At 41.6% G+C, this 25,113-nt stretch overlaps 1 protein-coding gene across 6 annotated transcripts in view; it reads right to left on the minus strand.

Annotated features, from left to right (window-relative positions):
- Positions 1–25,113, minus strand: part of rtel1 (regulator of telomere elongation helicase 1) — a 160,229-nt gene that overhangs the window by 122,620 nt on the left and 12,496 nt on the right. For 4 of the 6 annotated variants that reach the window (XM_043710324.1, XM_043710325.1, XM_043710323.1 and 1 more), the window contains exons 4-7: positions 23,020–23,113; positions 19,888–19,969; positions 18,146–18,206; positions 9,801–9,876 (exon numbers count right to left, since the gene is read on the minus strand). In XM_043710324.1, coding sequence (XP_043566259.1) covers positions 9,801–9,876; positions 18,146–18,206; positions 19,888–19,969; positions 23,020–23,113 — 313 coding nt within the window. Of the gene's footprint in view, positions 1–732; positions 824–1,729; positions 1,866–9,800; positions 9,877–18,145; positions 18,207–19,887; positions 19,970–23,019; positions 23,114–25,113 lie in introns of those variants that run through there. The other 2 variants (XM_043710327.1, XM_043710329.1) reach the window with 2 other exon arrangements.

Here is a 25,113-nt window from a genome sequence, read left to right on the forward strand (position 1 = left end):
ATAGTCCGGCCATTACACTTTCAGGCGAGACATCTCATGGTTCGGCAACTGAGGGTATTTTTTAAAAATTCCAGTGTAGGTCACTTACATATTCACTGATTAAACACATGATCTATTACTTCAGCAACAAGCAACCACCGACATTTGTGAATTTATTGATGCTCATCAGTTACTTGAAACAAGATTAAAATAAGCCAACGTGAACATATTGTTTCAATGAAAATTTACAACCTTCGTATTTTTATAGCACACTAACGCTATGAGAGGCTGATTTTAAATTGGATCTTGCACATATATAATCCATTCATGTCTTACAAGCAATGTTCTCACCTCATGAGCAACTTGTTATTTAATTAAGCTGGTTTCAGACACAAATAGATTGGAGTTAAACAAAGCACCTAGTAACTTCCATCAGTGTCTTTAGAAATTCATGTTGTACTTTCACAAAAGCATATTAAACAATACTCGTTACTGCTGTGTTTCTAAAATCTATTCTTATTCCCCTCCTTCCAATTAGAAATTAGATCAACAAAAATGGAGAGTGCTCAGAGATATTTTTCCAGTGCTGACAGGTATTTCAATGTAAGTCATTCATCTTGGTTTTATAAGCAATTTAATTTATCCAAAGCTATCTGTAATAAACTGTAAAGCCAACATAGAAAACACGCAAAAGGTAGTGAAAGCCAATGTATATCCTTCCATTTAATCAACATTTAACTTCTTCAAACTTGCCTTAACAGGAAGTCGAGAACAGGTACTAAATGTAAATGCTCAATTGCTGTCCAGAAGTTCTCTTTTGGGTGTGGTTTTTGCAGAAGAGAAACTAAATCAGATATTCAACATCAGTTTACATGTTGCAATGTGAAGTAAAGTCAGACAAAAACAAAAACATTTTCCTGAAAGCACATCAATCACCTTCCTCGACCAGCGATAGCTAACTGCACTTACCTAGATTTACTCTGATCTAACCAGTGGTAGCCAGAGCAGCCCTTGCCATAGCAGCCCTTGCCATAGCTTGTCTTCCCACTCCTCTCGGATGCCTCAATGATCTAGCTTTGGCCATCTCCTGTTGCTCATTCCCATACAACCTCATGGCAGTGTCATCCGAAAACATCCTCTAAATTACATATTTGCGTTTATAACACCCAGCTCGACTTCACCATTCCCTCTTGACCCCTGCATTGTTCCCAACTTGTCAGCCTGCTTGGCTGGCATTCAGCAGCAATTTGCTCCCATTAAATGAGAAGATCAAACCTATGGTCTTTGGTTCCCTAACACAAACTTTGTTCCCCACCCCTAAAAGCATTCACTCACCAGGCCAATATCGGAGGTTGAACCAGATAGATTGCAATCTGAGTCTTATCTTACCCAGAGATAATCAGGCAACCCTAGGACAAAGGAAAACTGTTTCCCCACTTTGTAACTCATTATCTTCATTGTCACTTCAGCTGTCTGGTGGTGAAATCCTTATCCATTGTCTTGCTACCTCTAAATGCAATTATTTTAATGCACTCTAAGCTAGTCAACTCTCTAGCACATTCTGCAAAGTAAGCTCATTTAAAATTTTGTCTACATCCTAATTCATGCCACCTTTCATGACCTGGTACAAATACACAGTGCTACACTGGCTCCTGGTCCAACAATGCTGCAAGTTTCAGATCCTACAGTGGTCTTGCCTCTTCCTATTTTTAACTTACTTCAGGGCTAGAAGCGTTAGTTATTTACACACCTCCAACTCTGGCAAGGCAGCACAGCCAGCCCCTCATGTGGCACTTCAGTACATTAGCAGCAGCTTTTCTCCCACAGGTAGTACTTCAACAGGCAGAGTCAGGCAAACAGCTTGTGGTTGTAAAGTGACACTTCAGCACAGCGGAAAGACTCACAGCTGAAGGAAACAGCAAAGGGGAAATGTCAAGGGAGTGGGATAGAACACGAGTGTGTATGGCACAGTGCTGTGGTAGTGCATGTGCCAGCAGCTACCCCGGCAAGTATAAGGCATGCATATGAAGTGCTATGAAGTTGAAGGCGTGGACTGTACCTTTAAGGGAGAGTGTATTCTGCACTGAGAGCTTACAAGAGTGTAATGGAAAATTGAAAATATGCAACATCTGCCTATGAAATAGATATCTGATTTGGTTGCTGTTTTGACAACAATTTGAATGCAACCAGTTTAAATTATACCCCAGGATACTAAAACCCAATAGACTTTGAATTTATTGATTTGCCAACCTCGAACCAATGAGACGATCTGATTTTGGGGATATAAAAAAAGGCAGGCATTTTGAAATTCAGATAGAACAACTGCCAGTGAGAGAGAGAGTGAGAGAGTGAGTGAGAGAGTCCCAAAACATTGAATCACTCTCTATGAAAAAGTACCTTTTCATATGAAACACCTTCACAGTAAAAAGAAAAGAAGACAACCCAGGGAGATCCTCAGCCAGACAAAGACAGATACCAATGACGACAGGTGCTGTATGGTTTTGAAATTAAGTTGATGCAATTTTACTAAGTGTTTTATTGGAACAGTATATTGTTATACAGTTGGAGGCAGCTAATAAAAACAGTTAAAAGGGGGCTTGTAGTTGTGAATAATTGTTGTTTAATGTTCACTTTTAGAGTTAAAGAATAAATTTATATTATTTTCTTTAAATATTGGAATCTGGGAGTTTTTGGTCACTCATATTTTAACAGATTATGCGGCCAGGTGTGTTTTTCTGCGTGTTTGGTTTAATTAACAGAAGGGTTCACCACCTTGTTATAACAGAAGAGAACAACAAAGTTTAAAGGGAAAGGTGAGGCATGCTGAGCAGAGCAAGGGTGGACTCCAGTCAATCAGAAAATTGGGCCAACACAAATCTGGGTTTCTGTGTCATTTCCATCTGGGAATTGGAATACCTGATCAGCAGTAGGCCATTCAGCCTGGTGAGCATGCTCCATTATTCAATACGATCATGGCTGTTCATCCACTTCAATTCCTTTTTCCAATAACCTTTTAGGTTACTGTATGCAGAAAGCTGTCATTCTCTATTTTAAATAAACTCAATAAATGAGCTTCACAGTCCTCTTGGGTACAGAGTTCCAAAGATTCACAACCAGGAGGTCAAAAGATTCTCCAACTCTATCCTAAATGGCTTCCCCCTTATTTTTAAATAACGTCCCCCAGCTCTAGACTCTCAACCCAGGTAAATATCATACATGTATCTACCCTTTAGTGTGTAGGTTTCAATGAAATAACCCCTCATTTTTTGAAACTGTAGAGAATACAGGCTGAGATTCCCCAATGTCACTTCTCACGACAGCCCAATCATCCCAAGGTCAATGCTGGTGAACCTTTATTACATTCCATCTATGGCAACAATATCCTTCCAAAGGTAAGAGGACCAAAAAAGAGCAGAGCACAATCTACAACAAACGTTCCATTACAACCAAAATCCTACCAATGTTGGAAGGAGTGGCACCGTGATAATTAGACTGGCATAGTTACCAGCAATCCAAAAACCTAAGGTAATGCTCTGGGGACATGGTTTTGAGTCTCATTATGGCAAATGGTGAACTATGAAATTATAACAAGATCTGGAATAAAGAGCTGGCCTAATGGTGACCATTTAGCGACCGTCAATTGTTGTAAAAACTCGTCTGATTCACAAATGTCCTTTAGGGAAGAAAATCTGCCATCCTTACCCGGTCCAGCCTACATGTGACTCGAGACCCACAGGCTGTCTCTTAATTGTTCACGACAATTAGAGAGCATAATAAAAATAAATGCTGGCCAGTCAGCAATGCCCACACCCCACGAACAAATAAGTTGCCAACTGCACCTACATATTCACCTTCAGTGACTTATTGATGAGGACACCCAGGTCCTTTTATACAGCTACCCTTCTCAAATTCTAAACATTTAAGAAATTCTCTGCACATCTGCTGTTAATACAAAAAAAGTGGATAACATTTCATCTGCCATATTCTTGCCCACTTACTAAATCTTTCCAAAATGTCCTGGAATCTACTTTGCATCTTGCTCAGAGACAAATTGCAACTTAGCTTTGTATCATCCACAGACTTGGAAACATTACAATTGGTCACTATATTCACATCATTAATATAGATTGCAAACAGCAGGGGGCCCCAAGAACTGATCCTTGTGGTACACCACGAGTCACAACCTATCAAGAGAATGACCCATTTTCTCTGGTTTCTGCCTTCTAAACATTCTCTAACCTTTGCCAGTACATTAAAAGTCATGGGATAGGTACTAAGTTTGCTTATCAATCTTTTGTAGAGAATGAAAATCCAAGTATATTACACCTGCCAACTTTTCTCCATGAATTCTCTGAGAAACATCCTCTGCTTACACCAACAAGTTCAACAAACATGATTTCCCACTCTCATTCCTATGCTGACTATACCCAAGAGGATCATTATTGTCAAAGTCCACTGATCGCATTCTTGGGTCATGGGGTTGATGCTGGCAATCAAGCAAAACCAATCTGGGCCTCACCAGCCTATTGTTGGGGCTCTTTTGTCAAACCAGCTTGGGGGTGGGCCCTGAAAGATGACCCATGGTTGGTTGGAGTAAGTGTGTGTGTGTGTGTTGGGGGGGGGGGGGGGGTGGCGTCATGCAAAACTGGAACGTTTCAATTATCAGTTCACAGCACTGTCAAGGGTACAGTTAGTTGAATTTTGGGGATTGGCTGCCTTGCATTCAGTGACAGAGAGTGATAAAAATGATGGGGAATTATTCAAGATATTTTCTAATGGGGAACCACGATAGGTGGTGAGGTGGTAAGTTAGTGGAGAGGTCGGCGTGGTCCTAAAAAATGTGGTGGTGTGGGAGCCAAGGATGCGCCAGACAATGACTAATCACCCTTGGAACTTTGTGGGATTACCATCACTGAATCCTTTGTTAATCAATATCTCAGGAGGTTACCACTGACCAGAAATTAAACTGAGAGACAGTGAGGACTGCAGATGCTGGAAAGTCAAAATTGATAAAATGTGGAGCTGGAAAAAGCACAGCATGTCAAGCAGCATCAGAAGAGTCGACGTTTCAGGAAAAATCCTTCATCAGGACTCAACTAAACTGGACCAGCCATATTAATACTGTGGCTACAACAGCAGATCAGAGGTTAAGGTAATTCATCTCCTGACTTCCGAAAGCCCATCCACTATCTTCATAGTGCAGTAATGTGATAGAATACTCCCCATTTGGCCTTGGCAACTGAAGCTCTAATAACACAAGAGACTTGACACCATCCAGGACAAAGCAGCCCATTTGATTGGCACCACATTCAAATATTCACCTAAACCACTGCTCATCAGTAACAGCAGAACATAGCATTTACAAATGCAGAACAGAAAATTGATCAAGGGTCCTTAGACAGCACTGACCAAAATCTCGACCACTACCATGCAGAAGGACAGGAGCAGCAGATACATGGGAACACTACCACCTGCAATTTTCCCTCCAAGCCACTCACCATCCTGTTGTGGAAATAGTTCACTTTTCTTTCAGTATCACAGAGTCAAGATCCTGGAGTTCCCTCGCTAATGGAACTATATGTGCACCTGTCCCAGATGAACTGCAATAGTTCAAGGAGTGAACACACCACCATTTTCTCAAGGGCAATTAGGGATGGCTCAGCCAGCAAACCCAACAACTCCTGAATGAATATTTATTTTTAAAAGTCCCAACTATCACACAGAGGTGTGTCAATCTGGCAGAGTGGTAGTGCCCCTATTGTTGGAACAGGTAACCCAGGTTCAAATCTCAACTGCTCCCAATGTGCATAAAAACATTTCTTAACAGGTTGATTAGAATTAAATTAAATATCTTTTCCTTTCTCATAACATCCAATTCTGAACTGCTTCCATGAAGAACTGATTGTGACCACATTGTGCACAAATTGGCATCTTGTGATCACTCAGGACAACAAGAGTCAAATGGAGCAAGGCACATTCATTCAATAACTCATCTACCCATAGCTCCCCAAACATGGCAATACAAGTGGATATGGTAAAGAAAAGTACACACGTTTGCCTGGGGCATTAACTATAAAGGAGAAAATGCTGGAAATCAGAGTCAAGAGCGTGGTGCTGGAAAAGCACAGCAGGTCAGGCAGCTTCCAAGGAGCAGGAGAATTGACGTTTCGGGCATAAGCCCTTCCTGATGAAAGGTCTATGCCGAGAAACATTGCTTCTCCTGCACCTTGAATGCTGCCTGACCTGCTGTGCTTTTCCAGCACCACACTCCTGACCCCGCATTAACTATAAAGTTGGCAAGTAAAGCTGTAGCTATATAAAAATTTAGTTAGTTCACATTTGGAGTACTGTGTACAGTTCTGGACATTGCACTAAAGGAAGGATGTAGAGGCTTTGGAAAGAGTACAGAAGAGGTTTACCAGAATATTGCCTGCAGATTGTTTATGCTAAAGAGGCTGAAGGGCAACCTGATCGAAGTACATAAAATTATGAGCAGCGTGGACAGGATTCGGAGACTCTTTCCGAGGGTGGAACTGTCAAATACTAGTGGGCATAGGTTTAAGGTGAGAGATGGAACGTTTAAAAGGAGATGTGTGAGGAAATCTGTTTTTTTTTTAAAAAAACAGAGGGTAGTAGATTTTTGGAATGTGTTGTTAGGTCAGGTGTAGAAGCAGATACAATACCAATGTTTAAGAGACATTTAGACACATGAACAGGCAGAGAATAGAGAGATACAGACCACATGCTGGCAGATGGGATTAATTCTGAATCGTGTCATGTTTGGTACAGACACGGTATGCTGAAGGGCCTGTTCTTGTGCTGTACTGTTCAATGTTCTATATCAGGTAAGCAAGGTGCAAGTGGAAGGAAAGACCTATAATGGTCTCTACCACAAGTGCAAAGTATTTGATAAATGAATGGAATTAAAGGGAGTTGTGAGGATCTGGTGGTCTATAGCCAGGGGTTTTAAAGGAAGTGGCTGCACAGATAATGGAGGCATAGGTTGAAATATTCCAGAACTCTCGGGATTTGGGGAGGGATCGAGCAGAATGGAAAACCATTAATGTGATACCTTTATTCAAGAAGGGAGGAAGATAGCAAGCAGGAAACTACAGGTCAGTTAGCCTAACATCTGTTATTAGAAAAATGCTAGAATCCATTATTAAGGAAGAATTTGCACGACATTTAGAAAAGCTTTACACAGACATGCTTGACAAGTTTGTTGGAGTTGTTTGAGGATGTAACAAGCAGAGTAGATGAAGTGGAATGGGTTGTTATAATGTATATGGATTTTCAAGAAGATATTCCATTTACGTGCCACAAAAATGTTTATCGCAAAGACAGGAGCTCAGTGTTTTTGGGCAAATGCATTAACCTGGATTGAGGATTAGTTAACACAGAAGTCAGAGTGTCAAGATTTATTTTTCAGGTTGCGAAGACATAACTAGTTGAGTATCACAAGCTATCTCAATCAGGTACCAACAACATTAATGACTTGGACAAGGGGACAGAGCAGAATGTATCCAAACCTGCTGACAATACAGAAATAGGTTGAAGAGCATGCTGCCATGAAAATGCAAGGAATCTGAATGGGGATAGAGATAGTTTTGAATGAGTCAGCAAAAACTTGGCAGAAGGAGTGTAATGTAAGAAAGTGTGATGTCTTGCACTTTGCTCAGTTACTTAAATGAGGAGAGATTCCAAAAAAGTGCATCACCGAGAAATCTGGGTGTTCTTGTGCTAAAACACAAAATGTTAGCATGTAGGTGCAGCAGGTAATTAAGACAGCATTTGGAACTTTGGTGTTTAAAAATAGGGAAGTCTTGTTACAACTGTACATGGTGTTGATGAGGCTCCACCGGGAGTACTACATACAGTTTTGGTGGTTATATTTAAGAAAGGATATACAGTACTGGAATTGGAGGCTGTTTAAAAAGGGCTGATTCCTGGAATGAAGCATTGACTTATCAAGAATCAAGTAAACAAGATGGGTTTTTATTCATTTGAGTTTAAAAGAATGAAGGGTGATCTTATTGAAATATACAAAAGACAGATGTTGAGAAGAGGTTTCCAGTATTTCCAGGGCAGGGCGGGACCATAGTTCAAACTGAGGTGCAGAGGACTTTCTTCTCCTAGAAGGTACTGAATGACTGGAATGGTCTACCCCAGAGAGCTATGAGGGCTGGATCACTGAAAATATTTAAAGAGGAAGAAGGCAGACCTCTGAATTAAAGGAGTTGAGAGCTATGAGGAGGTGACATGAAAGAAGGTCTGAAGGACTGAAGCAGATCAGCCAGAATCTTACAGAATGGTGGGGCAGGCTTCAGAGGCTGAATGGCATACCCGCACCCAAATTTTGTCAGTGTTTTAATGTTTCTTATAAAGAGGTCAGTCTCAAAGCATAGACAGCAATGTAGAATCAAATGGAGTGCACGCTTTTTGGGGCCTTGCCCAGGTCTCGTGGCATAACCTGGAGTGTCATGGGGAAGATGTCAGTGCTGGAAGGTCCTTTTATTAAGGCTGTGTACTTTCTTTTACTATTTTCACAGATTTGCTGCAAATTAACAAATAAAGGCAGAGGTCATTCTAGTAGCTCGAGGTCCTACAAATTACAGAGGAACAACCACAGAAGACACCACAGACAACTGCAGCTATAAACAACGACAGCTGCCACCAGAGGAGAGCTCTTGCGCTGATCAGGATCGACATGTTTATGTGCAAATTACAGAGCTCGTGCAGACTCAGGATGTCCCAAACAATCATGTCACATCAGCTGCTGGACAAAGACTTGCAATCCCAGCCTGGTCACCCTAAACAGAGAAGCTGGCCAATGGATTCTTTTCAGTGGACCTCTGTAGCATTTCAGTCTTTATCACCTAACTGCATCTGGAATGCCACTGATGCTCTCTTCGCAAGAGTCCATGGACTTATCTCCTTTCCCCTTGACATATGGAACTAGGCAGTGAGGACATTAGGATTCTCAGCAATCACTGGCTTCCTGCAGAAGCACGGTGCAATTAATTGCAACTACATTGCCGTCAGCAGTGTCCTAAACAGAAAAGGATTCCACTCTCTTAGTATATAATTCACTGGTGTCCACAACTGCAGATCTGTATGATATCCAGGGACCTGCTGTGATTTATTCATCCTGGACCACACTCGAGTGCCAGCTTCTTTTTAAAAGCTCCTCAATCTATACAAAAGGTGTTTGCTGGGCCTGCAAGGGTCTGTCTTCCACATCTAGAAGACGACACCTCTATGAATTCCTCAAATTGCCACAAAGCTATCCACAAGTCCATGATGGCCATTATAGACTGGGCGTGAAGGTTAGGTTCCGAAGCCTGAGGCAGTTAAGTAGTGCCATGCAGTATATTCCAAACAATCACAGGATTGTGGCACAAAGTCTAATCTAGATGGAGGACCTAGTGAGGTGAACATCTGTATGCTAGAAGGGTGTCCCGGGGAACACATAACCATTGCACACTCAGAGGGTTCACAGTCTTCCTCTTGAGGCAGTGCTGACATACAGGGGCATTGGCTCAGGTCTCTTTTGTAGTAGGAAGTCTCAGGTGCCACCAATGCCTGCAGAAATGTTCTATGTGAGACATGGATGTATCCAACAGGATAACGAGAAGAAAATATAAACCATGGTCTTTTCACATTTCTTCTCCCCCTCCCCAAGGACAATAGATTTTGCCTCACCTACCAACCTCTTCTCAATATACTAAAGAGGCCCCCCAAGCAATACCCTTTGTATTCAGAGAAACATTTTTGAAAAATAGTATCTTCTGAAAATATCTGCTGCCATTGACAAATTATACCTGTGTTTGTTGCCACTTTTAACAAGATCTTCCACATCAAGAATGGTCTGCGTAAATTCCTTTTCTGTGCTCTTTTCTGAAATAAGAGATAAAGTCTGAGAAACCCATCATTACAATAATGTTACTGCCATTTAACAGACAACAGGCAACCAGCAACTAATAGAATCTTTGATTCTTGAGATAAATTGAATGTGAGGAAGTACTTTGCCTTATTTTGAATAAATTGATATTGTCGCACAAAATGACTTTGCATCTTGACAGAAAATTAATCGGGATTCTAAACAAATTATGAATGAAATTACACAAACAAGACACATATGGAAAAAAAGATAGCAGCTTGTTTCAAATTAACACTTAACTGGTTGATAATGATTAGACAATTCAATGTACAAATAGAGATTTCTAAACATGATATGTTAATTTAGTCTTCAGTCCATTAGTATTCTGTTTCACATTTAACCTATTTAACAGAATTTTCTCTACATGTGCTGTTTCATCATATTTTCAATTGGTCAATTAAATCTAAGCAATAAAATATTGTCAGTTTTGGATTTAAGCAAAAATAATTTTTTTAAACAATACAATTTGCAAATTCGCTAAAGCTTCCTTTGTTACCTGGCCCTTCATTGTATACTCAATTTTATCTTTAAGAGCTGGAATACTGTGGGGAGAATAACGGTACTACAGTTCCTTCATGAACTTTGGCCAGATCCTATCTGAAGCCCTGTATTCAGTGTACGACACTGTCACTCAGAGGAATATATTATACTTATAGAGCATACAGATTCACCAGAATGTCTGGGCTTATAAGTGTTAAATTGAGGACTGATTGCATAGCTTGGTTCCAGTCTTTTGAGAACAGAAGGTTGAGAAGCGATCGAATTGAGGTAGTTGTCGTGAGCAAAGAATTCAACAAGGATAAATAATGAGAAATGATCTCCAGTGTTGGAGAATCCTGAACTTGGAGTGGGGGCAATCTTAAAATAACACAATTAACATTTAGGGCTAAAATAAGGAAGTGCTTTTTCTAGTAAAAGGTATTTAAAATCCTCAAGTTTGGTCAGTAGACATTTTAATTGATATCTCTAGGTGTTCATTGTGAAAGGTTATCAAGGGATTATTAAACTAAAGCAAGTGAATTAATTGAAGTGACAGACCTGCTATGGTTTAACTGAATAGCAGCAAAGGCTCAAGGGAATGAATGGCCTCTTCCTCTTCCACCTTTCCTTATCTAGTAATTTAAAAGCGATAATGCTGAAGTCAAGGACAGCTACAACCCCACAGAGGTTTCATGGCATTTTTAAAAAGGAAAGGCATCGGAATCAAATTATAGTAAGAACATTTTCAGAAATACTGACATGTAATATAGTAAAGTGCAAGTGAGAATTAAAGTCTGAAATTAAGCAGATCATATTAAAACCAGAGGTTTAGCATATTTAGTAATGATTCTACCAAGAACTATCAAGAGATGGTTCAAAGGCAGTAAGGCCAGATTGGCAGTGAACAGCTAATTTAGATGAATATGCAGAAATAGTTGTCACCCCTGTAAATGGAAGTTACACCCTCAGCAACATGCTCATCTCCTATGCATCTGCTCACAATGTGCAGTAAAATATATAGCATAGTAGCTGGAGAACATAAATTGCTCCCCCTCAAGGCATGTTTGGGATCTGGACAGTGGAGTGCAGGAATTGAATGGGTAGGTGCCGTATGTCCAGTATTTGCATAAGAACATGCCAGTAAAAGAAAATCCGGCTGCAAGGGTGGATATGGAGGGTGGTAAAATCACATCTGAATTGTGACAAATGCAGATTACCTATCATAATTGGAGGTTAGTGAGAATAAGGTGAAGGTAAAGGAGTCTGACCATAACGAAGAGAAAGTGAGGACTGCAGATGCTGGAGATCAGAGTTGAGATTGCGGTGCTGGAAAAGCACATTCCTGATGAAGGGCCTACGCCTGAAACGTCAATTGTCCTGCTCCACAGATGCTGCCTGACCTGCTGTGCTTTTCGAACACCACTCTCTCGGTCTGATCATAAATGTTGAGGGAACTGTGAAGAGGTAGCAAGAAAGGAATAGGCCAAGAGGAAGTGTGATGGGAAATGGAACAGGTCTGACGAGGATTGGATCAAAGAGAAAAGGCCAAATATTTCAAAATCTCTAGAATGCATATTTTTTCCCTTTGAGGGTTTTGTTATGGAACCTTTCTCATTTCTTAATCTACTACTACTTACCTCACGCATTCACACCATCTTATTCCCATCAGAATACCTCAGATTAATATTAATTATTATAAAAGATAATGAAGATTTTTTCCCCACAAGTAACTTCATTTCCTTTCTTGTGCACATGACCTTTTATTGCTCCTGTAAATGCTGCTCATTTGTTTCTTTAATGTCTTCATTTACTGATCGACCAAAGTGACCCATGACATCATTCCACTTAAGACCTCTCTTAGGATTTCTCAGGGTGTTTTCTAGAACATGTAGAATCCACTTCTCTTGATCTAGTTGCATTAATACCCCCATTGGTTGTCTCTTCTCTACACAAATGCTGCCCAACTTTGAGTGTTTGCAATATTTCCTATTTTAGTAAAGCAGCAACATGTGTGAATACATTCACTACTGCAATAAAAACACATCGGAAATGCTTTTAGATGGGTGACACTTACTAATGGTTGAGCTGCATTTACATGTGAAGGGCAGAAAGGATTTGACTTGGTTTTCCCACAGAATAACACTGACAAGTATCACAGAAAATGCTGCCAGCAAATTACATTTAATTACCAGTTGCATCCATTACGCAGCAGGAATGCTGTTCACCTGGAAATGCTCTGCTAAATATAAAATCAAACTTTATTCTGATTTTTCCCCCCCAAAAAACTAATAAAACACTAGAAAACAAGGTTTAGCTTGATAAAAATAAATACCTTCTGTAAGAGTAGAAGGTTTCACAAATTAATGCTATGACAGTTTCCTTTGGAAAAGGAAACTAATTGGTACAGAACCCCATTAACAGCCTGCCTATGGAAATTATCAATTGTATTCAACTGCAGAAACAGCAAGGCATCAAATTGTAGGTGATCACAACTGGCAAGGTCACACGAGCTGCCAGAGGATATGGTGGAGGCTGGTACAATTGCAACATTTAAGAGGCATTTGGATGGGTATATGAATAGGAAAGGTTTGGAGGGATATGGGCCAGGTGCTGGCAGGTGGGACTAGATTGCGTTGGGATATCTGGTCGGCATGGACCGAAGGGTCTGTTTCCATGCTGTACATCTCTATGACTCTAAGTTAATTTACCTCTAGCCAAGGGCAGACTATAATTTATGATTAGAAAGTTTAATTGTATTGGAGGATGTCTTAGTAATATAGACAAAGCTTGTTGGTAGGAAAGATGGCTTTAGAGTGGATGAGTGATTTGATCATGGCATTGTGTTACAGTAAATCATTCAAGTCAGTGGACCAACAAGGAATCTAGTGGTAGTAGGATACAGTATAGTGAGGGGGATTGACACTACTGACTGCAATGAAGAATCGGAGTTCAGGTGGCTGTGCTGCCTACCCAGTGCTAAGGTTCAGGACATCTACTCAGGAACATGCAGTGACAGGTGGGGCATCCGGTCATCATGGTCCACGTAGGACACAGATAGGACAAAGAAGCATAGTCAATAGGTGCCAAATTTGGATTATTAAGCCACAAGGAAATTCGCGAAGGGCAAATCAGATCAATAGGATGAATATGCAGCTCAAAGACAAGTGTGGGAGACCTGTGTTCCAATTTGACAACACTTACACTAGTAATAAGGAAAGAATGTCCTGTCAGTACAAGTCTGTCTCCATCTGAACCATGCGGAGGCTAGTACTCCTTCCAGTTCTATAACTATACAAGAGGATTTTGAACTATTAATAGAGCCAAGAAATAAGATATGGTAGATCAAAGAGTAGAATCAAGACAGGTATTAATAAGGAAATGATAAACAGACTGTGACAGGAAAGGTTGTGGAGTATTCAGGTCAAAGAGTAAATCAACAGATAAGACTAGAATTTACAAAAATAATAAAAAACATGAAATTAAAGGCTCTGCATCTGAATAACACATAGCATTTGGATCAGATGCATGGAGTTTGCAAACAGAAATGATAAGAATGGTCATACAGATGTACAACATGGAAACAGACCCTTTGGTTCAACTTATCCATGCTGACCAGGTATCCTAATTTAAATCTGGCAGCATTTGGTCCATATCCTCCTGAACCCTTCCTATTCATTCATATACCCATTCAGAAGCCTTTTAAAATGTTGTGATTATACCAGCCTCCGCCACCTCCTTATCCATGAGAGACTTTGCTGCAGGTTGTCACAGATTGGAACCTGAACGTTGGAGAATACAGAACATTTGGGAATGACATCAAACTCAGAAAAGGTAGCTGGGTTGCTCTGTTAATTTGATATCAGCACAATAGAAAGTGATAACTAAGCTCAGGAAACCAAGAAGTGAAAACAGTTTGGGTAAAAATGAGAAATATGAAGGCAAGAAATCACTGTTGGAAGTGGTGCACAGGCTCCCTAACAGGAATAACTGCAGCATAAAGAAAGCAATATTGAGAATGTCAGAAAGGCACATGACTATTTAGGTCTACCAACAGATTGGAAAAGTCAGATGTGTGAAGGTAGCCTAGATTCGGGGTTTGTAGAAACAATCCCAAAAACATTCTAAAGAATAACATGTTCTGAAGCTGACCACAATGCAGGCGATACAAGGCCTGGTTTTGTGTTACAAGACTGGATTAATTATGATCCTGACTACAGGAGAGGATTCATGATGTGTTGTAATTCATCGGCTATAGAAACAAGAAAAGAAGCACAAAAGAAATTGAGATCCTGGATCATAATGGTTTGGATTTTTTTTTTAAAAACTCATCTCAGAAAGCAAGAAAAAGGAAATAGCAATAAAAAGCAATAAAATTATAGAGTTGAAGAATCCGAGCTAATAACAGACTTAATATAGGAAATCTAGGTATGCTGAAAGTCCAAAGTTTGGGTGAAGATTTGTAGCTCGGGTGCTCGTTGTTGTGGTTCTGTTCGCCGAGCTGGAAATTTTTGTTGCAAACGTTTCGTGCCCTGTCTAGGTGACATCCTCAGTGCTTGGGAGCCTCCTGGGAAGCGCTTCTGTGGTGTTTCCTCAGGCATTTATAGTGGCCTGTCCCTGCCGCTTCCGGTTGTCAGTTTCAGCTGTCCGCAACCCAAAGGACTAGCCACACTACCATACATCAGGAGCATTTCAGAACTGACAGTTGAAACTTTATTGCTGGAACAGCACAGCAGGTCAGGCAGCATCCAGGGAACAGGAGATTCGACGTTTCGGGCACAGGCCCTTCTTCAGGAATGAGCAGAGAGTGTTCAGCATCCCCAAGTGGAAAATGAAGTGTTGTTCTTTGAACTTGCGTTAAGGAACACTGCAACAGATCTGGGACAGAAATGTTGGTGTAGGAACACAGTGGTGTGTTGAAGTGGAGGCAGTGGGAAACTCTGGGTCATGTTTTACAGACAGAGTGTAGGTGTTCAGCAAAGCGGTCATCAAATCTGTGTTTCATCTCCCCCGATATACAGGAGACCACATTCTGAGCAGTGAATGAAATAAATGAGTTGAGAGAAGTGCAGGTAAGCTGCTGCTTCACCTGGAAGGTGTGCCTGAGGCCTTGGATACTGAGGTTGGAGGAAGTAAATCGGCAAGTAAGTCACCTTGTGCAAGACCAACCCCTTCCCACAAACGTCACTTCAATATATTACCACCTTTCCTGAGCTGTTAACAGTTCTGATGAAGAATCGCCAGACTCGAAATATTATCTTGCTTTCAAAGAACACAGAACATTACAGCACAGTCCAGGCTCTCTGACCCTCAATGTTGTGCTGACCTGTGAAACCAGCCTGAAGCTGAACTAACCTGCATTGTTGCATTATCATCCATATGTTTATCCAATGGCCATTTAAAAAGACATTAAAGTCGGTGAGTCTACTACAGTTGCAGGCAGGGAGTTTCACGCCATTACTACTCTCTGAGTAAAGAAACTACCCCTCTGACATCTGTCCTATATCTATCACCGCTCAATTTAAAGCTATGTCCTCTCATGCTAGCCATCACTATCCGAGGAAAACGTCTCTCTCTGCTAACACTATCTAATCCTCTGATCATCTTTCACATCTCTATTAAGTCACCTCTCAACCTCTTCCTTCTAACGAAAACAGCCTCAGGTCACTCAGTCTTTCCTCAGAAGACCTTCCTTCCATACCAGACAATATCCTCATAAATCTCACCTATCACATTTCCAACGCCCCTCCTCCAAGTCCCTCCTCCCTACCTTTTATCTTCTCCTGCTGAACACTCTCTGCTCATTCCTGAAGAAGGGCCTGTGCCTGAAACGTCGAATCTCCTGTTCCCTGGATGCTGCCTGACCTGCTGTGCTGTTCCAGCAATAAAGTTTCAACTTTGATCTCCAGCATCTGCAGACCTCACTTTCTCCTTTCAGAACTGACAGCCAGACTACTGCGACCACTAGGACTTATAACAGCACACAAACCAACAGCCACCCTCAAGACAACAACTCACCAGAACGAAGGACCCGATACCCAGCATGAGCAAAACCAATGTAGTGTACAAAACCCCATGTAAGGACTGCACAAAACACTATATAGGACAAACAGGAAGACAGCTAACGATCCACATCCATGAACATACACTCGCCACGACCAGATATCCTTAGTAGCCACACATGCAGACGACAAGCAACATGAATTCGACTGGGACAACACTACCATTACAGAGCAAGCCAAACAAAGAACAGCCAGGGAATTCCTAGAAGCATGGCACTCATCCACAAACTCCATCAACAAACACATCGACCTGGACCCAATATAACGGCCATTACAGCGGACAGCTGAAACTGACAACCGGAAGCGGCAGGGACAGGCCACTATAAATGCCGGAGGAAACACCACAGAAGCGCTTCACAGGAGGCTCCCAAGCGCTGAGGATGTCACCTAGACAGGGGCTAAACGTTTGCAACAAAAATTTCCAGCTCGGCGAACAGAACCACAACATGCTGAAAGTCGACCAAACTTGACCTGAAGTAGCAACTGAGTGTTAAACTGGATAGGAATACTTCTTATAACAGAGAAAGCACAATTTCGGCAATACAGCTGAAGTAGGAGCAAATTACTACAGATGCTGGAATCTGTACTGAAAACAACAAATGCTGGAGAAAAACAGTGGGTCACACAGCACCCATGGAGAGAGAGCAAGCTAACGTTTCAAGTCTAGATGACTGATCATCAGTGCTGAAATGAAGTGTGGAGGGGACAGCATTTATGCTATAGTTTGGGGGGGTCGGAGGGGTGTTGTTGGGGAACTGGGGGTTAGTAGATATAGGGTGCAGGTGGAGAAAAGATATTGATAGTTCAGATTAAGTAAATGCTATGTGAGCATGGCAGAACAATGACAGGTCTCCTGCCAGACTTGAAAGGACAGACAGTCCCCCGGGACAAAGAATATGATAAGCTAAAAAAGGGGGAAGAAATAGTTCACAATTTGAAGGTGTTGAACTCAGAAGGCTGTAAAGTGCCTAGTCTGAAGATGAGATGCTCCAGTTGCACTGTGATTTGCTGGAGCACTGCAGCAGGCTGAGGACAGACATGTGGGCATGCAAGCAGGATGCTGTGTTAAAATGACTAGCCCACAGGAAGGTCAGGATCATGCTTCTGTACGGACTAGGGGTGTTCCGCAAAACAGTCATCCAGTCTGTGTTCAGTTTCTCCAATGTGGAGTTGGCCACATTGGGTGCAGTGAATACAATACACAAGATTGGAGGAGGTACAGGTGAAATGCTGCTTCACCTGGAAAGACTGTTTAGGTCCTTGGATGGTGAGCAGGGAGGTGGTGAAGGGGCAGGCATTGCACCTTCTATGGTTACATGGGCAGGTGCCGTGGAGAGTCAGAGGGGCGGTGTTGGTGGTTGGAGAATGCACTGGGGTGTCCCAGATGGAACAATCCCTGTGAAATGCAGACAGCGGAAGTGAGGGGCAAATGTGTCTGGTGGCATTCTGCTGGAGTTGTCTGAAATAGCAGAGAATGATCCATTAAGAATGGGGAGGCTGGTGGGATAAAAGGTAAGGATACTGCCCCCCCCCAAAACTATAGCATGTCATCCCCTCCACACTTCACATTGGCTCTGATGAAGAGTCATCAAAATGTTGTCTTGCTCTCGCTCCATGGACGCTGTTTGACATGTTGTGATCTCCAGCATTTGTTGTTTTCAATAGAACTCAAGTATTCGGTTCTTACCCTCAACATTGTTATAGAAGTGGCAAGTCCGGGTGGATGTTTTTGCTCGACACATGTGGATCTGAAAGAAAAAACAATCAAATCTCAAGTTGATACATTCTGAGCATAACAATAATGTCTTGAGCACACTTTTGAGTGTTGGACCTAGCAATTTCTTTTCTAGAAAAGCATTTGAAAATTCCATTAAATTTCCATGAACATAGTTTCCCTAACATAATTACAAGCTCAATTATTACAATCCAGCAGCTGTGTCAGTTAAAAGCTACTAAATTGACACAGCTGGATACAAATTGGTGAACCTCTTGATCGGAATGGATCAAATATTCACCGAGCCATCAGGGGTCCTTGATGCTTATTACTGTATCACCAACTTGAAATAGAACAGGAACAGAGAATCATTAGCTAAATCAAAATGCTAGACTCCTCACTGTGGAGCTCAAATTTGAGTCCCAGTTCTGGCTGCTTTTCACTCCCAGCTCTCCTCTGCAAAAGCACTGGTGAATTCAATCTGAAATTAGTTAAATGATAAGAAAATGAAAGATTTCCAGACCAATTTTGCTGAAATCCAATTTGCCAAAGGAAGTCAGCCTTAATAGCAAAATACTAAAAGCACATTGGTGGGCTGGGCAGCAAAGAAAATGAACACATTATTTTAAATCATTGTCCTTTTGTTTGAATTAATGTCCAAAATCTGCTATCTTAAGCAATCTACATGCACTGGTTATGGGCATTGCAAGTGACGATAGCAGGTCCAACTTGCTTTCCATCACACAGCTGATTAGGAATCTCTCTAACTCTTCACAAACTACCATTGGCATAGGATTTGTGGGTTGATACTCAACCAGTTTGGCCTCATTATAAATGCGGCCAAATTATAAATTGTAAATTGTCAATGATCAATAGCAAGGAAATGCAATTAGTTGCCATTGAAACGTGCAGATGGATTTCAGGCACCCCAACACCACGACTGACATCAGTTCCAGAAAACATTGACCTTCAGGTCCTAATGAGACTTTTCCAAACTTTGATTTGGAGATGCCGGTGTTGGACTGGGGTGTACAAAGTTAAAAATCACACAACACCAGGTTATAGTCCAACAGGTTTAATTGGAGGCACTAGCTTTCGGAGCAGACAGCCACCTGTTGAAGAAGCGGCGCACCAAAAGCTAGTGCTTCCAGTTAAACTTGTTGGACTACAACCTGGTATTGCATGATTTTTACCTTTGTCCTAATTTTAACAATAATATGTAAAAACACAAAAAATACTGTGTATGAAATTGCATAACTACAGAGTTAGGAACATTGTTCCACCAGGTTTCCTGCATTTTTCCAATAAGAATAAAGTTTATCAGACTGCTGCTTTTATACCTAGTTAATTGGCTTCAAAAGAATGATATCTGGCCATAATACACTAGACAGAAAAAATGCTTAGCACTCCTTGTAATTCTGGATAAAATTTTCAGACTATATATTGTTGGCAATTACTTGAATTATTTCTGATTCACATGAAAACATTCGATAAACAAATGTACTGCTATCATCTTAAATTATACTTCAAACATCATTTGCTTGCTTTCTCACTCCTTCTAATTATAGCATCTTATTGAGTCACATAACAGTTGAATCCTCCTTGCATCTGCAGGAGCAAAGCAGATGAAGGAAAAAAATGCAAAGAAAAGGCACATCATAAAAAAGGAACACAAGGAAAATAATTTAACTACAGTTCAGAAAGTTTTTTTTTACCTTCACATGATTGCTTTCCTGTTTCATTACTTCAGGGTGGATACACAACTGTTCTCTTGATCCAAGAACACACACCTTCGGTCTACACAGGAAAAGGAATGGAATAAAAAGTGACAACAAAATGATTTGGTCATTAAATTCTAATTTATATTTCTCATCACAGAACATTTGCGAACATTCAAACTGTAATTCTAAATAAAGTGAAAACATGAACATAGGTTACAAACAGTTCCACAATTCAAGTCAGGATAAGGTAAACAGACAAAGTCTTTTCCCTGGGTTGGGGAATCCAGAACTAGAGTGCATAGGTTTACTGTGAGAGGGGAAAGATTTAAAAGTGACTTAAGGGACAATGTTTTCATGCAAAGGGTGACGAGTGTGTGGAAAGAACTGCCAGACGAGGTGGTGGAGGCTGGTACAATTACAACATTTAAAAGGCATCTGGATGGGTACATGAATAGGAAGGGTTTGGAGGGATATGGGCCAAGCACTGGCAAATGGAACTACATTAATTTGGGATATCTGGTCAGCACGGACAAGTTGGACGGAAGGGACTGCTTCCGTGCTGTACATCTCTATGACTCTAAGTTAACTGATTCAATTGCCCAATAATGCCAAATGTCATCCAACATAATCTTAACCTTCATCACAGATTGCAACATGAAAATCAACAAACAAGAAAATCTTAAGTAATTAAAGCTGGCTTGCTGCACTGGCTAGGAGAAAGTGAGGACTGCAGATCCTGGAGAGTCAGAGTCGAAAAGTGTTGCACTGGAAAAGCATAGCAGGTCAGGCAGCATCTGAAAAGCAGGAGACTGGACGTTTTGGGCATAAGCCCTTCATCAGGAATGTGAGGCTGGAGGGGAAGCAGAGAGATAAATAAGAGCGCGGGGATGGGCGTGGGGCTGGGGGAGGAGGGCAAAGGTAGCTGGGAAGGCAGGCGATAGGTGGATGCAGCTTTGCAGTGATTGTGATAGGTCTTTTGGGAGGGCAGAACGGATAGGCGAGAAGATGGACAGGTGAGACAGGTCCATCCTCAGTGGAGGAGACCCAGGACTTGCATGTCCTTGGGGGCATTAGAGGGGGAGTTGGAGCAGTCAGCCACAGGGAGGTGGGGTTGTTTGATGGGAGTGTCCCAGAGATGTTCCCTGAAGCACTCCGCGAGTTGGCGTCCTGTTTCCGATGTAGAAGCAACGGACAAAATAGATGAGATGGGTGGATCTGCAGGAAAATCTCTGCCAGATGTGAAAAGATTGGTTGGGGCAGAGGTGAGGGGGGAGGTGTGGACACAGGTGTTACACCTCACGTAGCAGCAGGGAAGGTGCTGGGTGTGGAGGGTGGGTTGGTGGGGGACATGAACTTAACAAAGGAGTCACGGAGGGAATGATCTCTGCACAATGCAGATAGGGATGGGTAGAGAAATATCTCTCTGGTGGTGGGGTCTGACTGTAGTTGGTGGAAATGACGGAGGATAATGCACTGTATCCAGAGATTAGTTGGGTGGAAAGGTAGCTGTGGGAGTCAGTCAGTTTGAAAAGATATCCATGTTGAGTCGGTTGCCCGTGATGAAGTCAGAGAGGTCCACGAATGGGAAGGGAGGGAGGTGTCAGAAATGGTCCAAGTGAACTTAAGGTCAAGGTGGAAGGTGTTCATGAAGTTGCTGAACTTCTCATGGCCTGTTCAACCTCTTCATGGGAGCACGAGGTGGTGCCGATACAGTCATCAATGTTATGGAGCAAAAGGTGAGCAATGGTACCTGTATAACAGAAGATGGACTGTTTCACGTATCCAACGAAGAGGCAAACGTAGCTGTGGCCCATGCGGGTGCCCATGGCTACTCCTTTGGTCTAAGGAAGTGGGAGGATTCAAAGGAGGAGTTTGAGTGTGAGGACCTGTTCCACCGATCAAATGAGTGTGTCAGTGGAGGGGTACTGGTTGGGTCAGCGGGAGAGGAAGAAACGGTGGGCTTGTAGGCCTCCGCCAAGCCGTCTTCAGTAGTTTCCACATCTCCCCACCCCCTACCTCATCCCAGATCCAACTCTCCAACTCAGCACTGCCCTCTAGACCTGTCCATTTTCCTTCCCATCTATCCATTCCATACTCCCCATCAACCCATCACAATCACAATCAACCCCCACCTGCATCCACCTATCACTTTCCCAGCTACCTTCCCCTAGCCCCACCCTATTTATCTCAGCTCTCCCCCCAAACTTCTTGTTGAACGGCTTATGCCCAAAATGTTGACTCTCCTACTCCTCAGATGCTGCCTGACCTGCTGTGCTTTTGCTGCACTGACTGCAATGTAACTGGAAATTTATCAATCTTTATGTCTTTAAGACACTATTTCTTCAAAAACGTTAGAATATAAACATTACTCTTAAACTGTCATATAAAGAATACTTTACAGTAACATCCTCCTACAACATAACCAAAACCACTTCATATTGGTCAATTGGTATGAAAATGGTATTATAACTAGCAGTTAAACTAGAAACTCAATGTCAGATTACTGAAAGTTTAGTGTCAGAGAAGTCAAGAACTCAGATTGTATTTCCTTTATAATAAACTAACATTTAATCCAAGTTATTCTGACATGGGCAGGTTTTGAAAGTTCACAACTAAAGGGCAAAATTAATGGAGGCAGATGGGTATGAAAGATCACACTGCTAGTGGCACGCTAATGTGCCACTACCATCCCACCCTCAGGCCTTTTAGCCAGAGGAATTTTACAAGCTGCCTGTAGGCTCCTCCTCTCTTGATGATCCAGCCAATTAAAGGGTCTGCTCAGCGCCCGTAATTGCACAGTGACACTTCCTTCTCTTCACTAATTAGGCAATTCAGAGAAAATTGGTTCTGAATGTCTGTTTTCTGCAGGTCAAGTCAGGATTTGATCCAGGCATTGAGGATCTGACCAAAAACATGAGTCATGTTTGCTATCACAAAATAAAAGGAACTATATGCACAATTACTAATGAACAAACATCCATTAAAATTGTTTACATAACATTTTCTCACTCCAGTATGTGACTAAAATCTAGTAATAGTTCACTCACTTTAGTTTAACGGGCATGGTCAGTAAAGTTCAGAAAAAGACAGAAGATTAACTGAACTGCTCCAAAATAAGTATCGTACCTGTATGCTGTGTTCCTTAGCTCATTAATAACTTGTGAGAGTTGTGAATGTGTCCTTGATGCATAAATGATCTTTGGGATATCACTGTAACTTGCTGAGTGGAGATATTCAAACAATATTAACACATCAGTAAAAAATAAAAAATGACTCACTGACTCATGTAACAACACAAATTAGCAATGAGGTCGAAGCACTAATGAAACCAGAACTGGTAAAACTTTGAAACACATTGGCGCAGACAGACCAGTCAGTCAGAAATTTGCTTGCTACCTTAATAATAACATTATATGAGCACCATCTTTGGATAATGTAAAACAATTTCCAGATTTGCAATGAAGAGACAAAAGGAGATGTTAACTGTAAGTCTAATACAGTTATTAACAGAATGTAGAATTTTGTTGGATGTGGAAGGACACACTAACCTAGCTTAAAAGCTTAGCTTTGCACAGCATGAGTGGCACTTCGATATTGGGTGCACACAAGTGTGTAGAAAATTACAACAAAAATGGTTATCATTCCAGCTTGAGACTTTTGTCAAAACTGAGGGACACTTGATGCACTGGTTTCAAAGAAGGGAGGAGTAAACAATGGCCTATGTCTCAAATAGGAACTTGATGTGCAAGGTGAATAAAATAGTAACCCAAGTAGAATGAGGCATCAAGAACCATGTGCTACTCCGATTCTAGCCTCTTGTTTATCCCCAAGTATTATTGCTCCACCACTGGTAACAGTTCCTTTAGCTGCCAATGTTCTGGAATATACAATTTATTCCCTCTTTAGCTAACCTTTTGGTCAACCACATTAATATCTCCTAATATAACTTCTATTAAATGTTATTTGATTGGTGTCCCATAAATCATTTTTGAATGCTTCATTACTTTCAGAGCAATATATAAATGTAAGTGGTTCTTACATTCTCTTCAAGGCCAAACTATTCACAGCTCACATTTTGACAGCTGGCAAGTCACTTTCACACAAAGGCTTCCAAAACTGGGCAAAGATACTTTGGAAGTGACACAAGATCCAAACTTTGTATGAGAAGTTAAAAGATCTTTGCACATATAATCTAAAAGATTTTACAAGTATGAAATAAGCAATACTTAGTAAATGTTGAATAAACTAACCCTAAACTCACTTCCATTAAGAAACAATTTCCAGATCAACTAACATAAAAGCAATATACTGTACTACTGATGCTGGAGATCTGAAATAAGAACAAAGTGCTGAAGAATCTAAGCAGGTCTGACAGAAAAACAAAATTATGTGGACAGAAAAACAGAATTAACATTTTGAGTTCAATGACTCTTGTTTGAAACTGGAGAGAGAGGTGGAAAAGTCACAGCTTTTATGGGGGGGTAGGGGAACTATTGGAACCGAAGCCTATATCAGGGAAAGGTTAAGGGAGTTGGAGATCCAAGCAGTCAGAGAACACAAGGTTAAGGGAGTGGCAGTGCTTGTAGAGAAGACACCATGGACATAGATTGGTGAAAGAAAGAAAATAAACATGAGCTCTGACTTAAAGCAAAACCATGAAAACCAAGGTTACTTTTAGAGGGATGGCAGTGAAGGCAGTGCAATGTTCCTCTTGCAACATGTTTGAGGTGAGGGATGCCATGGACGTCCCTGCTGATTACACTTGCAGGAAGTGCACCCATCTCCAGCTCCTCCAAGACCGTGTTAGGGAACTGGAGCTGGAGTTGGATGAACTTAGGATCATTCGGGAGGCAGAGGGGGTCATAGATCGGAGCTTTAGGGAAGTAGTAACTCCAAAGATTGCAGACAGATGGGTGACAGTGAGGGGGACTGGGAGGAAGCAGCCAGTGCAGGGACCCCCTGCAGACGTTCCCCTCAAGAACAAGTATACCGTTTTGGATACTTGTGGGGGGGATGACTTACCAGGGGTAAGTAACGGGGCTCAGGTCTCTGGCACAGAGCCTGTCCCCGTTACTCAGAAGGGAAGGGAGGAGAAGAGCAGAGCAATAGTAATTGGGGACTCGATAATTCGGGGCACAGATAGGCGGTTTTGTGGGAACGAGAGAGACTCACATTTGGTATGTTGCCTCCCAGGTGCAAGGGTACGTGACATCTCTGATC

This window comes from Chiloscyllium plagiosum, chromosome 20 (assembly GCF_004010195.1).
Source record: "Chiloscyllium plagiosum isolate BGI_BamShark_2017 chromosome 20, ASM401019v2, whole genome shotgun sequence".
Lineage (NCBI taxonomy): Eukaryota > Metazoa > Chordata > Chondrichthyes > Orectolobiformes > Hemiscylliidae > Chiloscyllium > Chiloscyllium plagiosum.